We start from the raw sequence: 19,821 nt of genomic DNA, 5'->3' as shown, positions 1-19,821 counted from the left end.
ACACAGATAAACCAGTGAAGGTGAAAGCAGTGAGGCAGACCATGCAGGCCCTAGTGGCGGAAGCAGCAGAGGGGACTGCTATTGACCCTCTCTGATCCTGCCCCCATACAGCGTCACAACCCTGCGACCTGGGAGGCCCCACCCTGGTGAGCACCGAAGGCTTGACTCCTCATACATAACAGGCACAAAAAGAACAAAACATGGCTCAAGAAGAACTCAAAGCCTCAGAGCCAATAACTCTAAGTGACCAAGAAATAGACAAATTTTCAGATGCACAGTTCAAAACACTGGTGATCAGGATGCTCACAGAACTGACTGATTTTAGTCACAAATTAGAGGAACATATAAAGGCTAAACTAAGTGAAATGAAGGGAAATGCACAGGAAACAAACAGTGATGAAAAGGAAACTGGGACTCAAATCAAGAGAGTGGACCAGAAGAAACAAAAAAATGACCAAACAGAAAAATGTGAAGAAACAAGAATTCAAAAAACTGAGGCCAGGCTTAGGAACATACAGGACACCTTTAAATGCTCCAACATCCGAATTATAGGGGTACCAAAAGGGGAAGAGAGGGAGCAAGTGGAAAATTTATTTGAACAAATAATTAAAAAAAACTTCCCCAATCTGGCAAAGGCAATAGACTTCCTGGAAATCCAGGAAGCTCAGAGATTCCCAAAGAAGTTGGACCCAAGAAGGAACACACCAAGGCACATCATCATTACATTAGCCAAGATTAAAATGAAGGAGAGAATCCTAGAAGCAGCAAGAGATAAGGGCACAGTTACCTACAAAGGAGTTCCCATCAAACTGTCAGCTGATTTCTCAAAAGAGACCTTATAGGCAAGGGGCTGGAAAGAAGTATTCCAAGCCATGAAATCCACAGACCTATAACCAAGATTGCTGTAACCAGCAAAGCTTTTATTTAGAATGGAAGGGCAGATAAAGTGCTTCTTAGATAAGATCAAATTCAAGGAGTTCATCATCACCAAGCCCTTATTATATGAAATGTTAAAGGGACTTACCTAAGAAAAAGAAGATAAAAAAGATGAACAGTGAAAGGACAGCAAACTCACAGTTATTAACAACCATACCTAAAACAAAAGCAAACTAAAAGGACAGCTAGATCAAGAGCAGAACCATAGAAATGAAGATCACATGGAGGGTTACCAACAAGAAAGTGGGAGGAGGAGAAGGAGGGAGAAAGTACAGAGAATAAGTAGCATAGACAGTAGATAAAATAGATAGGGGGAGGGCACGAATAGTATGGAAATTGTAGAATCTAAAGAACTTGAGACACATGGTTATAACCTAAAGGGGAGATGGTGGGGGAGGGAGAGTGTAGAATGGAGGGGAATGAAGGGGGTGAATGGAACAACTGTAATGGCATAATCAATAAAATATATTTTAAAAGAATATCATTGTGTAAATGTAACATAGTTTTTTTATCCATTCATTCCCTAATGGGCACTTAGGTTTCTTCCCATACATGGCTATTGTAAATTGTGTTGCTATGAACACTGGGGTGCAGAGATTCTTTTGGATTGGTGTTTCAATGTTCTTAGGGTATAATCCTAGCAGTAGAATTGCTGGGTCTAAAGGCAAGTCCATTTTTCATTTTCTGAGAAAAATTCCATACTCTTTTCCATAGTGGTTGTACCAGTCTGCAATCCCACCAACAATGCACTAGAGTTCCCTTTTCTCCACAACCTCTCCAAAATTTGTTGTTTGTTCCTTTGTTTATGATGTCCATTCTGACTGGTGTGAAGTGATATTTCATTGTGGTTTCAATTTGCATCTCTCTGATAGCTAGCCATACTAAGCATGTTTTAATGTGTCTCTGGATCTTCTGTAAGTCCTCCTTGGAGAAGTGTCTGTTCAAGTCCTTTGCCCAATTTTTAATTGGGTTGCTTGTCATCTTAGAGTGGAGTCATGTAATTGCTTTATATATTTTGGAGATTAACCCCTTGTCTGAGGTATCATCGGTAAATATGTTTTCCCATAGAGTTGGTTATCTTTTTATTTTAATACTGTTTTCTTTAGCTGTGCAGAAGCTTTTTATTTTGATGAGATGCCACTTGTTTATTCTTTCCTTTATGTCCCTTGCTCTAGGGGACATATCAGTGAAAATGTTGCTGCATGAAATGTATGAGATTTTTCTCCCTATGTTCTCCTCTAGTACTTTAATGGTGTTGGGACTTATATTTAAACCTCTTATCCACCTTGAATTTATTTTGGTGTATGGTGTAAGTTGGTGCTCAAGTTTCATTTTTTCACACGTAGCTGTCCAGTTCTCCCAACACATTGGTTCAAGAGGCTATCCTTGCTCCATTTTATGTTGCTGTCCCCTTTGTCAAATAGTAATTGACTGTATAGACTTGTGTTTATTTCTGGACTCTCTGTTCTGTTCCACTGGTCCATGTGCCGGTTTTTATGCCAGTACCAGGCTGTTTTGATTACAGTGGTATTGTAATACTATTTGGTATCAGGTATTGTGATCCCTCTTACTTTGCTCTTCCTTCTCAAAATTGCAGCAGCTATTCGGGGTCGTTTATGTTTCCATATAAATTTTTGAAGTGTTTGTCCTTTGTCTGTGAAATATGCCATTGGTACTTTAATAGGCATTGCATTGAATTTGTAAATTGCTTTGGGTAGGATGGACATTTTTATGATGTAATTCTTGTGATCCATGAACATGGTATATGTTTCCATCTGTTTGTGTGTTCCTTGATTTCTTTCTTCAGTGTTGTGTAGTTTTCTGCATACAGGTCTTTTCCCTCCTTGGTTAGGTTTATTTCTAGGTATTTTATTTTTCTTGTTTCTATATCAAATGGGATTTTATTCTTGATTTCTGCTTCTGCTGTTTCATTGTTGGTATACAAAAATGCCTTTGATTTCTGGATATTGACTTTGAATCCTGCTGTTTTGGCAAATTTATTTATTAGGTTGAGCAGTTTTGGGGTAGAGTCTATAGAATTTTCCATGTACACTATCATGTCATCTGCAAACAATGACAGTTTTGTTTCCTCCTTTCTGATTTGGAATGCCTTTTATTTCCTTTTCTTGTCTGATTGCTGTGGCTAAAACTTCCAATACTATATTGAATAGAAGTGGTGAAAGTGGACATCCTTGTCTTGTTCCTGATCTTAGTGGAAAAGATTTTAGTTTTTGAGTATATTGTTGAGTATATTGTTGGCTGTAGGTCTCTCATATATGGCTTCTATTATGTTGAGGAATGTTCTCTCTATTCTTACTTTGCTGAGTGTTTTTATCATAAATAGGTACTGTACCTTATCAAATGCTTTTTCTAGATCTATTGATAATAATCATGTGATTTTTGGCTTTGCGTTTGTTTATATAATGTATTACATTTACTGATTTGTGAATGTTGAACCATCCTTGCATCTCTGGAATGAATCCACTTGGTCATGGAGTATGATGTTTAATGTATTTTTGGATGTGGTTTTCCAATATTTTGTTGAGGGTTTTAGTGTCTATGTTTGTCAGTCATACTGGCCTGAGGTTTTCTTTCCTTGTTGTGTCTTTATCTGGTTTTGGTATTAGGATGATGCTGGCTTCATAAAAAGAGCTTGGGAGTCTTCCATTATTTGAATTTTATGGAATTGTCTGTGAAGGGTAGGGGTTAGCTGTTCCTTAAACACTTTGTAGAATTCTCCTGTGAAACCATCTTGTCCAGGCCTTTTGTGTGTCATGAGTTTTTTGATTACTGCTTCAATTTCATCTGCTGTTATTGGACTGTTTAGGCTTTCTGCTTCTTCTTCATTGAGTTTTAGAAGATTGTATCTTTTCTAGAAATTTATCCATTTCACCTACACTTTCAAATTTCTTGGTATACAGTTCTTCATAGTAACTTCTTACAATCATTTGTATTTCTGTGGTGTCAGTTGTAATCTCTCTTCTTTCATTTCTATTTGTGTGCATTTGGGTCCTCTCTCTTTTTTTTTCTTCATGAGCCTGCTTATTGGCTTGTCGATTTTGTTTATCTTTTCAAAGCACCAGCTCCTGGATTCACTGATCCTTAGAATTGTGTTTTTAGTCTATAAGTCATTTAATTCTGCTCTGATCTTGGTTATTTCTTTCCTTCTACTTGATCTGGCCTGTATTTGTTGTTGTTCCTTGAGTTCTTGTAGGTGTAGTGTTACATTGTTTGTTTGCAATGTTTCTATGTTTTTTAGGTAGGCCTGTATCACTATGAACTTCCCTCTCAAGACTGCCTTTGCTCTGTACCACAAGTTTTGGGTTGTTGTGAGTTCATTTTCATTTGTTTCCAGAAATGTTTTGATTTCTTCCCTAATTTCATTCTTGACCCATTCATTGTTTAATAGCATGCTATTCAATCTCCAAGATTTTGAATGTTTGGGTTTTTTCCCTTGGGGTTGGTTTCTAGTTTCAGTCCCTTGTGGCCAGAGAAAATATTTGGTATAATTTCAATTTTCTTGAATTTGTTGAGGCTCTTTTTGTATCCTAGCATGTGGTCTATTTTTGAAAATGTTCCATGTGCATTTGAAAAGAGTGTTTATTTAGCTTCTTGGGAATGAAGGGCTCTCTCTCTCTCTCTCTCTCTCTCTCTCTCTATATATATATATATATATATATATATATATATATATATATATATAATCAGTTAAGTAAAAAAAATCAGGTAACAACTTGATTAGGTGATCAAAATTAAGATCACCAGTAAGGGGCAGATTAACATCTTGAGCCTTTATATCTGAGCTGGACACAAAATCACTCATATAGTAGTCTAGCTGGAGAAGCAAAACGTGAGGAAACAGCAAACAAAAGAAGAAAAATTCTATTTTTAAAACATAGGGAGTGGCTACATTTCTCTAAAAATGTCAAGATCAAGAAGGAAGATGATAGTTTTAAAAACTGAATCAGATTAAGGAATAATAAAGAGATATGGCAGTTAAATTCAATGCATGGTTTGGTCTGGATCTGATACTGGAGGAGAAAATACTATAAAGGGCATTACTAGGTCACTTGACACAATTGGATATGTAATGTAGAAATACAAGTATTATATTGATGTTCAATTTTCTGGAGTTGGTAGCTATACTGTGGTTATATTAAAATTATTTAATCTTAGAAATTTTTTGCACTCAAGTATTTAGTGGTCAGGGGCCATGATGGATGCAACTTATTCTCAAATGTTTCAGAAGTCTATATATAATTATATAACATAACATACATACAGAAAGTAAGTGGGGAAAATATTAACAATTGGTTCATTTGGGTAAATGATTCATGGCAGGTTTTTCAACATTTTTGCAATGTTTCTATATGTTTAACATTATTTCCAAATAAAAGTTAGAAAAAGTACAAGTGTAAGAACTGACTTGCAGAAAAGAAAATGAACAGAACTTGATAATACTAGATTTATAAAATATTGGTATCAAGGAGTTTTGAATCAGGCATAATGACATATGAACTGGAAGTACATGAGAAATGAATGAGGAGGGAGTAAATACAGAATGAATAGGAACAGAACTAAAACTTTAAGTCTAGGTGTCCAGAAAAATAGTAATATCATAATAAAAACAGGTTAGTTGTTGGAAAACTTTAAGGGACAAAGACAGACCCAGCCTGTGTTGGCTGCCAAATCTAATGACAACCCTCCTGAATGACTGAAAGAAACTTTGAGGATCCAGAACTGGAGAGCATTATGCTAAGTGAAATAAGCTAGGTGGTGAAAGAAAAATACCATATAATGTTACTTATACATGAAACCTAATCAACAAAACAAAAGAGAAACGGAGACATGGAAATAAGGAGCAAATTGACGCTGACTTGTGGAGGTGGGGGGAAGGGGATATTGGGGAGAGAAGGGAAAGAGTCATCAAGGAACATGCATAAAGGACCCATGGACAAAGATAGCAGGGCAGAGGAGGACTGAATGTGGGGGATGGGTAGGGCAGGGGAGAGTAATGGGGGAAAAATGATGAGGACAACGGTAATTGAATAACAAAAAATAATTAAAAAAAAGAAAGTGACTGTTTTCTTTAGCCGTGCAAAAGCTTTTAATTTTGAAAGGCAGCTATGCTCACCACTATACCACCAACGCCTCACCAAAAGCTTTTAATTTTGATGAGATCCTATTTGTTTATTCTTTCTTTTATGTCCCTTGCTCTAGGGGATATATCAGTAAAAAAGTTGCTGCATAAAATATCTGAGGTTTTCTAGGTGCCCGTCAGTAAATGAATGGATCAAAAATTTATAGTACATATACACAATGGAATTCTATGCAGCAGAAAGGAGCTACTACCCTTTGCAACAGCATGGCTAGAACTGGAAAGCATTATGCTGAGTGAAATAAGCCAGGTGTTGAAAGACAAATACCATATGATCTCACCTTTAACAGGAAGCTAGCAACAAAACAAGCAAGCAAAATAAAAGACACTGAAATAGAGAACAGGGGGACAGTGACCAGAGGGGTGAGGGGAGGGAATTTCAGGGGGAAAAGGGAAAGGATTTACAGTAACTAGTATAAAGGACATATGGACAACAACTAAGGGGGGTAGAAATGGGAGGGAGATGGGGAGCACTGCGGGGGTGGGTTAGGATGGGAGTAAAAGACAGAAAACTGTACTTGAACAATAATTAAATAAAAAATAAAAAAATAAAAAAATATTTTTAAAGCAAAAAAAAAAGTGACTTTTTGGGTCACTCAAACCAAGGTGGAAAGCACATGAATATAGATGTAGGAATATGCTATTACTCTCTTTTCACAGGTGAAGACAGAAACCCCAAGAATCTATCTGCCTTTCTCATAGACACAAAGCAAAAATATGCATTAGAACTAAAATTTGACCCTCATACTATCTAATTTCAAGGTCTAAAATATACCCACTCACCGTAATTACTTCCTTCTGAGTGTACTCTTCTACATGCAATGCTCTGATATACATGTCTCCTTTTGTAAATTTACTTACACTAAAATGAAGGTCTCTTAAATCTAAATACTATACATACCAAAGACCCTTTATCTAAAAGGTAGCAAAGTCCCTTTAGGTGGAAGAAGATAGGAAACTTGACATTTTCTTTTTTTATAATTCACCAATGAACTATACGTAGAGGCTAGACCAGTAAATGCTATTTAAAATAATTTAGCATGGAATTCTTATTTTGCTTCCAAATAGCCACATCCATTTCTTATCAAATATCTACTCTAATTTCTTACCTGGTATCCTGGTGGTCCTTGATCTCCTTTCAAACCAGGCAAACCAGGTTGCCCAGGTTGACCTGGGTTTCCTTTCTCTCCTTTAATACGTCCATTTCCAGGGAGACCCCAGGGACCTTCTGGACCTGGTAGACCTTGATAATGCACAAAAAATGACCATGTTAGCACAATATAAAAGTAGCATAACTGTTCTGTAACTACCTATTTGTACTTCTAAATCCCTTCACTTTACCCATGCATCCCGCAATCTACCTTCCATCTGGCAACCATCAAAATGTTCTCTGTATCTACAAGTCTGTTTCTGCTCTGCTTGTTTGATTTTTAGTTGTAAAGTATAGCATAGGTAATATAGTCATTAATGTTCTAATAATTATATATGTTGTCAAATGGGTATGAGATTTATTGGAATGATGACTTAGTAAGTTATATAATGTCTGATTTAGGGTGCATGCCTGATACTAATATAATATTGTATGTCAACTATAATTGAAAAAATTTAAAAATTATTTAAAATTTTTAAATAAACATCTCCTCTTCCTATCATCCTGCAATGACCCTTGAAGCCCCTAAGGCATTTTACCTCATCCCTAGGTCAGAATATCTTATATACCCATTTTTCCTTTCTGTCTCTGAATTTCTCATACATGGGGATCTCTCATGTATGCAGGGTTTCCATTCATATGTATGTATTACATTTGGTTATTTTCTCATAAAAAATAGCATGAAATTTAGGCTTTTAAAATATGTCATCTAAATATTAATAATTTGCAAAATAAAATTCAGACTACATTAAATTATATAAGACTATGCTGGTCCTGTAATGTAAATGGGGTTGTGTTATTTTTGTTATAAACACTGGTTTTCAGACAGTTTTAATTTGTATTTTATTGTATATTAAATATAGTATACCCATAACATTATAATAGATATTACATCTATAATCCTTGTTTGATTTAAGTCAAAAGAAACAGACATCATAGGGCACTGTTTTAAAATTTGAACATTCATTAGAATCCCAAGGATGGCCTGTTAAAACAGACTCCTGGGCCGAACACCAAGAGTTTTCGATTCTGTGAGGCTGGGGAGGGGCCTAGGAATTTGCATTTTAGCAAGTGCTCTGTACATATACAAGCGCCCTATAGTTAAAGCTGCTGGTTCTTCTGGACCATACTTTCAGAGCAACCAGGCATTCAAGCTACTTGTGTCAATGTGATTAAAATCAAATTGCTTTACTGGAAGTATTTACTTTTATTCAGCTTTTTAAAAAAGATATTATTTATTTTAGAGAGTGAAAAGGAAGGAGAATGAGAGGAAGAGGAACATCAATGTGTGGTTGCCTCTTGTGTGCCCCCCCACTGGGGACCTGGCCCACAACCCAGGTATGTGCCCTAACTAGGAATCAAACCTGTGTCCTTTTGGTTCACTGGCCGTCCCTCAATCCACTGAGCCACACAAACCAGAGCTTTTATTCAGCTTTTATTACTTAATTATGCAATCAGCTTTTATCACTTAACAGTAATTTAAGGGAACTTCAATTTCATTTTAGTGACATGCTTAATACATGAGAATATCTTTAAATGCCAGAAATTAATTGACTTAATATTATGCTTTATAATTTAACAATATTTCATTATTTACATTTTAAATGTTTATGAAAATAAATAACTTTGCATATATCTTGTGAATAAATAAAATAATTTAAAATGGAATTTTTCTAAGTTCTTTTTACCTTTGCTTTCTAAATTAAAGATATGTCCATTAAGCAACAAAGGACATGTTATCAATAGCCACATCTTTTTTTCACTAGGTGGGATATAGCTGTTGCTTGCTTGCAGAGTGCTAAGCAGTGGCTGAGGCCGAGAGTAAGTAGACATGCCTTAAGAAAAATCATAAAGCACTAAATAACGAAAAAGCCAATAGTTAGCACTTATACTGTTTCTTCTAGTAATCTTAGTTTTTCCTTAGTTTCAACAAAAAAAGGAAGATATGTAGGACATATCATAGCCATGTTAATTTATTTATTTTTTTGAAATATATATGTGTTTTATTTAATAAATACCTGAGTGATCTTATAACTGCCATGCTCTAGGAATGATAGAATTAGGTACAAAACATTTCATATGAATTTAGAATACCAACTTCATGCTTACACATGGACAAAGGATTATCTTTTTATTGAGCTAAAATGGGTATATAATATTATGTAAGTTTCAGGTGTATAACATTGTAATTCAATATCTGTATATATTACTAATTTATTAATGACAAAAGTCTAGTTGTCATCCTTAACAAAGGGTCATTTTTTAATAAAAAAATAACATTTGAACTTTAGTTTCTTTTCCAACACTCTCAAAACCCAGAACTAATGGCTACATGTGAACAAGGCAGCATAGAATCCAGATTAAGAGTGCTGCACTTTGGAGCTAGACTGCTGGGTTGGAATTCCAGCTCCAATAATCATTAGCTGTTTGACTTTGGCAAGTTTAGCAATCTCCTTTGCCTGAATCTTATCTTCTTTAAAATGGACATTATCTTGTATACATGTACCACATCTTCATTATGGATGAACCTTGAGAATATTATGCTAAGCAAAATAAATCAGTCAGTAAAAGCTAGAATGATATAATTTCACTTACATGTGAGATACACAAATGAAACTCATAAACACAAACAACGTTATGATCTTACCAGAGCGAAGGGGCCTGGGGAGGTAGTAAAAGGTAAAGGGGGCCAAATATATAGTGATAGAAGATAATATGACTTTGTGTGGTGGGGACACAACAAAATATTCAGATCATGTATCATAGAAATGTACATTTGAAACCTATATAATCTTATTAACCAATGCTACCCCAATAAATTAATTTTTTTTAATGAAAACTTTTACTTTTCAGTAAGAACAACCTACTTTGTCAGGTTGTTCCAAGGATTAAATAAGATAATAGGTATAAATTACTTAATGCAGATCCTGGCATAGTATAAGAATTTATGTTAATGGTTTTTAAAATTATTATTACTATAATTGTATCTTTAAAATATGAACCCATTTTTAATTTTTCAGCTATTCCTATGTGATTAGAAATAGAGAAAGGAAAAAGGTCCACAACAATACAATTGTTTTAATCTTTAAACAATTCAAATTATATAGTCACCTTAGCCTCGCATCCAGACAGACACACTCAAAAATTCCCTAACCGATCATACAGAATGGGTTGAGGTATTTTACACTTAAGCAAGTGAATAAAAACAAACACTGAGTGCAAACTCCCTAGGTAGGATTTTTAAAGCAAAGTAGTTATTTTCTTTTTTAAAATATATTTTATTGATTATGCCATTACAGTTGTCCTATTTCCCCACCTTTATTCCCCTCTGTCCTGCATACCCGCTTCCCATTCAAATTCCCCACCTTTAGTTCATGTCCATGGGTCATACATATAAGTTCTTTGGCTTCTATATTTCCTATGCTATTCTTAACCTCTCCCTGTCTATTTTCTACCTGCCATCTATGCAACTTATTCTCTGTACCTTTCCCCCTCCGTCCCCCTCCAATTCCACTGTTGATAACCCTCCATGTGATCTCCATTTCTGTGATTCTGATCCTGTTCTAGTTGTTGCTTAGTTTGTTTTTGTTTTTGTTTTAAGTTCAGTTGTTAATAAATGTGAGTTTGTTGTCATTTTACTATTCATATTTTTTATCTTCTTTTTCTTAGATAAGTCCCTTTAACATTTCATATAACAAGGGCTTGGTGATGATGAACTCCTTTAACTTAACCTTATTATCTTGGAAGCACTTTATCTGCCCTTCCATTAAATGAAAGCTTTGCTGGACAGAGCAAGCTTGGATTATTTGGTCCTTGCCTTTCATGACTTGAAATACTTCTTTCCAGCCCCTTCTTGCCTGTAAGGTTTCTTTGGAGAAATCAGCTGACAGTCTCATGGACACTCCTTTGTAGGTAACTATCTCCTTTCCTCTTGCTGCTTTTAAGATTCTCTCCTTATCTTTAATCTTGGGTAACTTAATGATGATGTGCCTTGGTGTGTTCCTTCTTGGGTCTCATTTCTTTGGGACTCTCTAAGCGTCCTGGACTTCCTGGTAGTTTATTTTCTTTGCTAGATTGGGGAAGTTTTCCTTCATTATTTGTTCAAATAAGTTTTCAACTTCTTGTTCTTCCTCTTCTCCCTCTGGCACCCCTATGGTTCTGATGTTGGGATGTTTAAAGATGTCCTGGAGGTTCCTAAGCCTCTCCTTATTTTTTTGAATTCTTGTTTCTTTATTCTGTTTTTCTTGAATGTTTCTTTCTTCCTTCTGGTCCGCAACATTGATTTGAATTCCAGTTTCCTTCCTGTCACTGTTGTTTCCCTGTACATTTTCCTTTGTTTCACTTAGCATAGCCTTCATTTTTTCATCTAATTTGTGACCACATTCAACCATCTGTGAGCATCCTTATTTCCAGTGTTTTGAACTGCACAGTTGATAGGTTGTCTATCTCTTCACTACCTAGTTGTATTTTTTCTGGAGCTTTGATCTGTTCTTTCATTTTGGCTATTTTTTTTGTCTTGGTGTGCCTGTTATGTAGTAAGGCATGGAGCCTTAGGTTATCACCAGGGTGGGGCAACCCATGTTGCTGTGTTGTGATGCTGCATGTGGGGGAGGGGTCTTAGAGGGAACAATGCCATCTTCTCTGATCTCTACCAGTTTTCAGTTACTTCCCTACCTACCCACAATCAAATTGGGCCCTTCTGGTGCTGATTTCCAGGTGGGTAGGCTTGTGTATGTTCTGGGACCCTGTGGGTCTCTCCAATAAACTCTGATGTGAGGCTGGGGGTTTCTCCTGCTACTGTATCAACCCCCACAGGTGTTCTCAATCAGAGGTTTGAGGCTTTATTTCCTTACCCTGAAACTCCAGTTTGCTCAGTCTGTCTTGCTCCCCAGTTGTTCCTCCCAGTTTCTTTGCACACAATGTGGGGCCACCAAGTCCACAATATGCCACCTCACTGGGTCCACCAACCACCTCCTTGCCTTCCCTGGTCCACCAGCCGTTGCCTTGTGAAGTCCTCTCCTCCCGGCTGCCTACCTCTGCCCCTGCTACTGGTCAGGATGAATGTTTCTTCTTTAATTCCTTGGTTGTTGGACTTCCATACAGTTCAATTTCCTGTCATTTCTGGTTGTTTTTTGTTTTTAAATTTGTTGTCCTTCTTTTGGTTGTACAAGGAGGCACAGTGTGTCTACCTATGCCTCCATCTTGGCCAGAAGTGCCAAAGTGGTTATTTTCATCCATAATGTATAATTTGGACTAGAAATTAGGTAGCTAATCATCTGTGAATCAGCCCAACAATGACAAGATAAGATTAAGATAAGAAAAAAATAAATCTTTTATGAGTGTCTTCACCAGGTTGAAAGGTATGAACATTGTTATCATTTGGAAAAAAACTACATGTTATAGGCATTGCTCTTTTGGCAATTAAAACTAAGTCTTGAGAAATTTATATGCCATTAATTTTGACCTGCCATTCTAGAGTCCCTCAAATTTAATTTAATGATTTGCTAATTACACATGGGACATATAAGTTTTATTTTTAATAGTAATCAATAGTTACCCTCTTTGATTATTGTAAATAATCATGAAAACACAGATCAGAATAATCTCAGGCAACATAAATGTAATAAAATATCAATGTACAGAGATTAAAAATGGGACAGGTGCATCCTAAATATCATGTAAATACATGTAGTGTATTTACATTTAAATTTAACATGTTTTTATGTATGAGTTACATATTATATATAAGTAAATGAAACCACAAAGACCTAATGTCATTTCATACTTGACTATAAACCAGTCACGTTACCTTCGCCAAAATGTTAAATACCAGAGCACGTAGTGTTTGAGGATAATAGCACTCTTCAGTGACTTCTGAATTATAGCAAAAAAGTGAAATGTTCTTATCATACATATAAAACATAACAAAAAAAAAAAAGAATTGAGCAGTGAAGAATCTAACCTTGAAAACCTGGGGAGATCAGAGTTCACCAAATCCCAAAGACTGATGTTAGCAGTATCAGACATAACACAGTACAAAATAAGATTATGAATTAGAAGTGGTTCATATTATAGCACAAGTTAAACAATATCCTCTTTGTCAGCATTTCTTCTTACAGCATATTTAGTATGCAAACAGAACCATACTGGAGTATAGAGTGAAATATTTTCAAACCAAACTTATTCAAGGAAATAAGCTACTAGTTTTTATTAATCCTCAAAATGACAAATCCCACTGAAGACATCAGGTTAACACTGCTACTTTGGCTTTCTGGATGTGAGTGTCTCAAAACAACACAGTTGGCAAAATAGTACTATTTCACTGATAGCTTTGCATTCCTTTCACAGAGGAATATGTTTGGATAACTGTTTATCTTGGTCTCTGCTATCCTTTAGTAAAAACACAAGGTGTGAATTTCTTGATATGTCCAGACTGCCTCAAGGAAATATAATTAATTTAAAGGCCTCATTAGACAAAAATACAAAGATCATTGGTGACTACATAAAGAGATTAAAATGTTAGTACACAATGGCCACAACCAGCTATACTTATCTTCTTTGAAAATCATTCAATGAGCCACATTCTAATCTTTTTCTTATAATTCATCACAAGGCTTTCTTCTGGGAATTATTACTTGTAATAACTTACTCAAACAGAAAAAAAAAACAATATACATTTGTTCACGATTGAACTTGCAAATAAAGAGTTGAATTTTCCAAAGATGTAAAGATCAGCAGTGAAAAGATACCTTTAAATATTTTGGCATGCACTATCCTACCCCAAACCACAGAATATATCACTTACTTTATTATTATTCAAGGCACACTTTATATCAAGCTACTAACTACTGAAAGAAGAATCATAACATAAAAAGATAAGTCTACAAATAGGACAATCATTGATTAATTTTAATTGAATATAAACAGCTTCCTTTATTTACAAATCTTGCTATGATTTATAAACATTGAGGTTAGCAAAGAGAATAAATTGTGCTAAAGCACTGAACCCTAGGAATTAGAAAACTTGGGATTTATTATTGGCTCTACTACTTCAATCTATGGAGATTTGGGGCAATTCAATCTCTCTGAGCTTCTATTCTCACCCACACAATGGGAACAGTGATGCCTGCCTTAATTTCACTTACAAAATTGTTTTAAAGAGCAAATTCAATTTTAAAATGTTGGCCTGATATCTGCCATATTCAAGGCATTAACAGAGAATAGAAATATTAGCCAGACCCAAACTCTGCCCTCTAGGAGCTTACAATAAAAGTACATTATATAAGTGGTGGCATGTCATATAAATTTATGTAAAACATTGCCATTACTACATAGAAATAAAACTTTTACAGCATTTTATAATTTGAAATTCAGAAGGCTAGAAACCAGCTTAATTTGTTTCTATACCACATAGAGCAAACTGACTCAAAACAACGCTTTGAGCAGAGTCTGACCACATAATTAGTTAAATAAATTAGAATACAATAAAGGCATTTTATACATGTGTTCAGTATACAAGAACCATTAATAAAAACTCTTAGAAAAATAAGTCATTGAAATATATTTGGTCTCAGTAAGTATCAAGGAAAACTTCAGACCATATCATAGCAAAACTTCTAAGATTCTATTATCTAAAAGGTCATATTATGACCTTTTAAGTGAGTTATATGCCAAATCGGTTTTCTACATGAGGCTCTCAATCCATTATTTCCCAATGACCTAACAAATTTTAACTGAAAAGCAAAACAAAATAAAAACCCTGAAGTGTTGTAGTGAGTTGTAATATGTAAAGACAAGCTGATAAATTTATTCATAAATTTTAAATCCAGCCTTCATTTAAGGTTACATTATCCAACTGTTGCAAAGAGAACACTGGAGATACCAGGTTACAATAATTATGTAATTTAGAGTACATCTGGTAAATAACAAGTTGTCAAATTAGTTTTAAAATAATGAGGCTAAAGTTCTGGCTAAGATGGAGCTATAGGTAGAAATGTTTCCCTTCCTAACACATCCAAAAGAATAATAACAACCAATCTATAAACAATAAACAACCATAAGTGCCAGAAAAAAAAACTGCATGAAACTCTGACAATCATGGAGTTAAAGAAACATTCACCCAAATCAGTAGTAGGGTAGAAATGGGCAGTCAAGTGAAGAGGACACGCAACAAGGTGGCCAACTGTGTGGGCAAGGCAGGGCAGGCTGAACAGGAAACTGAAGACTCCAATCTAGCTGTAAACTACTGTGGGGGTTGTCACAGTGGGAGGAACTCCCAGTCTCAGAGGAGAGAGTTTTTTAGAAAGTGGAGCTAGAGCAGATCAAGCTAGCCTCATTGTTCCCTCTCTGGAGCTTCCCCCATACACAGCACCACAAAGCAGCAAAGAGGGTTGCCCAGCCCCATGGAATAGCTAAGGCTCTGCCCCCTTAGAACATTACAGGTGCACCGAGACATGGCCCAAATGAAAGAACAAACCAAAACTCCAAAAAAGGAGCTAAGTGACAACTTATCAGATGCAGAGTTCAAAACACTGGTAATCAGAATATTCACAGAACTGACTGGGCTCAGTTGGAAAATGAAAGAACAAATGAAGGCTACAGAAAGGAAAATAAAGGAAAATAAACAGGGAACCAAAAGTGATGGGAAGGAAACTAGGACTCAGAACAACAGTTTGGAACAAAAGGAAGAAATAAACATTCAACCAGAACAGAATGAAGAAACAACAATTGAAAAAATGAGGAGAGGCTTAGGAACCCCTGGAACAACTTTAAATGCTCTAACATCAGAACCATAGGGGTGCCAGAGGGAGAAGAGGAAGAACAAGAAATTGAAAACTTATTTGAACAAATAATGAAGGAAAACTTCCCCAATCTAGCAAAGAAAATAGACTTCCAGGAAGTCCAGGAAGCTTAGAGAGTCCCAAAGAAATGAGACCCAAGGAGGAACACACCAAGGCCCATCATCATTAAGTTACCCAAGATTAAAAATAAGGAGAGAATCTTAAAAGCAGCAAGAGGAAAGACTGTCAGCTGATTTCTCCAAAGAAACCTCACAGGGAAGAAGGGGTTGGAAGGAAAGTCATGAAAGGTAAGGTTCTACATCCAAGATAACTCTATCCAGAAAAGCTATCATTTAGAGTGGAAGGGCAGATAAAGTGCTTCCCAGATAAGTTCAAGTAAAGGAGTTCATTATTACTAAGCTCTTATTACATGAAATGTTAAAGGGAGCTATCTAAGAAATAGAAGATGATAAAAAACAATGAACAGTAAAATGACAACAAACTCTAAACTATCAAGAAGTGAACCTAAAAACAAAAGAAGCTAAGCAAACAACTAGAACAGGAACATAATCAGAGAAGTGGAGATCACATGGAGGGTTTTCAGTGGGGAGGAAGAGGGGAAGAATGGGCAGAAAAGGTACAGGGGATAAGAAGCATAATTGGTAGGCATAAAAAAGACAGGGGAAGGTTAAGAATGGTATAGGAAACAAAGAAGTAAAAACATTTATATGTATAACCCATGGACATGAACTAAGGGAGGGGAATTCTGGAGGGCTGGGGGGTACAGGGTGGAAGGGGGATAAAGGGGGGAAAATTGGGAAAACTGTAATAGCTTAATCAATAAAATATATTTAAAAAAAGAATTAAATTATAAAAAATAAAATAAAATATTAAATTAGTTTTTTAATTAAGTAATTTTGGTTCTGCCAATAGACATAAACACCGGACATTACATGCTCCTGACAACTTTCAGAGATAGATCAACATATAAGAACTGAACTGGCATATATGCTCTTAAAATATATTCAAACACTTGAAAACATTAGGTACAGATAAATATGTATACATATATACACATACATACGCATATATCTATGTATCTAATTACATGTATGCATATGTGTGTATTTATATGTATAGATTTGAAACTGCATGTAGTTACTACTTCAGAGTTAAGGAGGTAACCTGTGGGACCTGGATATGGATCAAAGTTCACCAAGGCCCAATATTACCATTAACAAAAAGGGAAAATATCAAAATTGTTAGAAATATCAAAAAGCATTACACACACTTCTTTCAAGTTAAACTTTAATTCAATAAATATATACTCTGAAAGTTCATTTTCATGCATCTGTATACAAACTAAATTATCATCACTAAAATAAAAACAGCACATGACATATTTTGAAAGGGCCAAAATCATTTTTAATAATCATTACTATAAGCTCAGACTAAAACAATCAATTCTGAGAACAATGGGTTTAAAACTCAGTTCTAGTTTGTAGTTTATGAACAGATCAAAAATTCACAAACACTCATCAAGTGCATTTTTAGATTGACTACTCTTATTATTACTTCATTAGAAACTACCTTTTAAAAGTGCTTTTAGTGACTAATGTCTTTATGTTGACATATTTCAACAGTGAGCTTCATTATTAGTAAGAACAATAACCACAGTGCTGATTAAAATGTAAATCATGATAATAGTTTGGTTTATTTGAATAACTGCATGCATAACCAAGCAAGATGTTTGTATCAATTCTTTATGTTGCATGCAAGACAGTTAACATGGCTGATGAGAGTTTCACTGGTTTTCTTCAAGAGTATCTTAGGGTAAAACTTTAAATAACACCCTCTATACACATCCAAGTCAGATAAAATCCAGTTTGGAAAATGATCCTTGTGTAGTTACAATTTTTTATTTGGTGAGGTGACAGATGTTAACTATTGTGGTAGTTATGTTCAGTTACATGCATATATCAAATTATTACATCTTACATCTAAACTTATACAATGTTGTATTTCCATTATATTTCAATAAATTAAGATTAAAAAGTAACAAGAAAATGATTCTCTGAAGAAAATGTGTCCTATTAAATTTATGTCTTTAGAGCATATTTTACTAAATTTAACTCCAATCACATCAGAATTTATGGGAACTTAAATAAAATTTTTCATTTTTTAAAAGATCTTATTTATTTTTAGAGAGAGGAGAAGAGAGGGAGAAAAACATCAATGTGTTGTTGCCTCTTGTGCACCCTCTACTGGAGACCTGGCCCACAACCCAGGCATGTGCCCTGTGTGAGAATAAAACCAGCAACCCTTTGGTTAACAGGCTGGAGCTCAATCCACTGAACTACACCAGCCAGAGTTGAAAATTTCATTTGAAAATACAGTTAAAATGAGTCAAGACTTTCAAATGGAAAAAAAGGCAACTTTTTGTTTCTTCAATTTTTCTTATTTTTTAAATCAGTGAAAGCCAAATTTTAAATTACCATTAAATACGGAAATTGAATATAAAGTCTCAAAAATCTGTTAATGATCTGTCACCAGTGATTAGGCTCAGCAACATTAATTCAGGATGAAAATGAGCGTTTCCAAACTTAGTAAAGTGAAATGACACAGCCAGCACAGACACAAAATGAAAAGTGAACATTAGTTGCAAAATTGAAATTATTAGAGCAGTTAACACAAGACAAGTGAAGTACAGAAATGAAGCTGGTATGAAGAGACCATTATACAATTTAATCATGCTGTGATTTTTCAAGATAAGTTTGATTGCCTAGTTCCTAAAGAAGATACAAATTTTTACTGTGCTTGGTTACATTTGCCGATCATATGACAGGATCACAGCAACATTTTGGTGTGAACCACAAGCATCTTTGGGGTGATCACTAAAATGATTTCTGTGATGTCATGCTGAGAACTTAACATTAAAAATGCAGATGGCATTTTGCTGCCAGGTTATCAGTATAGCTTTACATTTAACGGAAAATCTAATACATCCACTATTTCCTTTTTACTCTATGTTGATTTGTTTTAGTACAACTTTAAGAAAATGATGAAAGGCATTACTGAAAAGAATTATTAGATGCCATAGAAATGGAAGAAGCAAAGTATAACCCAAGCTATATACCTGTAAGTTCTTCAATTACAGATTTTAAAGTCCTAAAGACTGAAAAGCCTGCCAGCAAAATGAAGTAAATGGACAAATAAATAGATCATTCCCCTATACTCATGTACATACCTGGTCTCCCAGAAGGACCCTGGGGCCCAGGGTTCCCTTTAGGGCCTTGTAGAGCTGGACCTGGAGAACCAGGAGGGCCAGGGGGACCCTTCACACCAGGGAAACCAGGAAAGGCTGTTTCACCCTTTGGACCTGGAAGGCCAGGGTTACCTGGAATGCCAGGTAATCCTCCATCACCCTTTTGACCTATGAAAACAAAGTGACATTAAAGAACATATTAAATGATGCTGAGTATTAGGCTGGCCTGTAAGGCTAAAGCTATTTATACTTATTAGAACAAGTAATGGAATATAATAGGGTCATTTCTATCTCTCATCAAATACCCAACATATCCAAAACACTCATTCTTGCCCTGGCTGGTGTACCTCAGTGGATTGAGTGCTGGCCTGTGAACTGAAAGGTCACTGGTTCGATTCCCGGTCAGGGCACATACCTGGCCTGCAGACCAGGTTCCCATTAGGGGCATGCAAGAGGCAACCAAGTGATGTATCTCTCACACATCAATGTTTCCCTCCCTTTCTTTCTTCCTTCCCCTCTCTCTAAAGATAAA

The 19,821-nt window shown here is 35.4% G+C and overlaps 1 protein-coding gene across 3 annotated transcripts in view; it reads right to left on the bottom strand.

The window, feature by feature from the left end:
* Nucleotides 1-19,821, bottom strand: part of COL4A5 (collagen type IV alpha 5 chain) — a 293,639-nt gene that overhangs the window by 17,183 nt on the left and 256,635 nt on the right. For all 3 annotated transcript variants that reach the window (XM_053657521.1, XM_037167116.2, XM_053657520.1), the window contains 2 exons: nt 19,272-19,457; nt 7,204-7,337 (listed from right to left, as the gene is read on the bottom strand). In XM_053657521.1, coding sequence (XP_053513496.1) covers nt 7,204-7,337; nt 19,272-19,457 — 320 coding nt within the window. The remainder of the gene's footprint in view (nt 1-7,203; nt 7,338-19,271; nt 19,458-19,821) is intronic.

This window comes from Artibeus jamaicensis, unplaced genomic scaffold (genome assembly GCF_021234435.1).
Source record: "Artibeus jamaicensis isolate MK-2021 breed Jamaican fruit bat unplaced genomic scaffold, CSHL_Jam_final scaffold_461, whole genome shotgun sequence".
Taxonomy (NCBI): Eukaryota; Metazoa; Chordata; class Mammalia; order Chiroptera; family Phyllostomidae; genus Artibeus; species Artibeus jamaicensis.
Note: the sequence above shows the minus strand (reverse complement) of the source record. Positions and strands in the feature narration are given on the sequence as shown.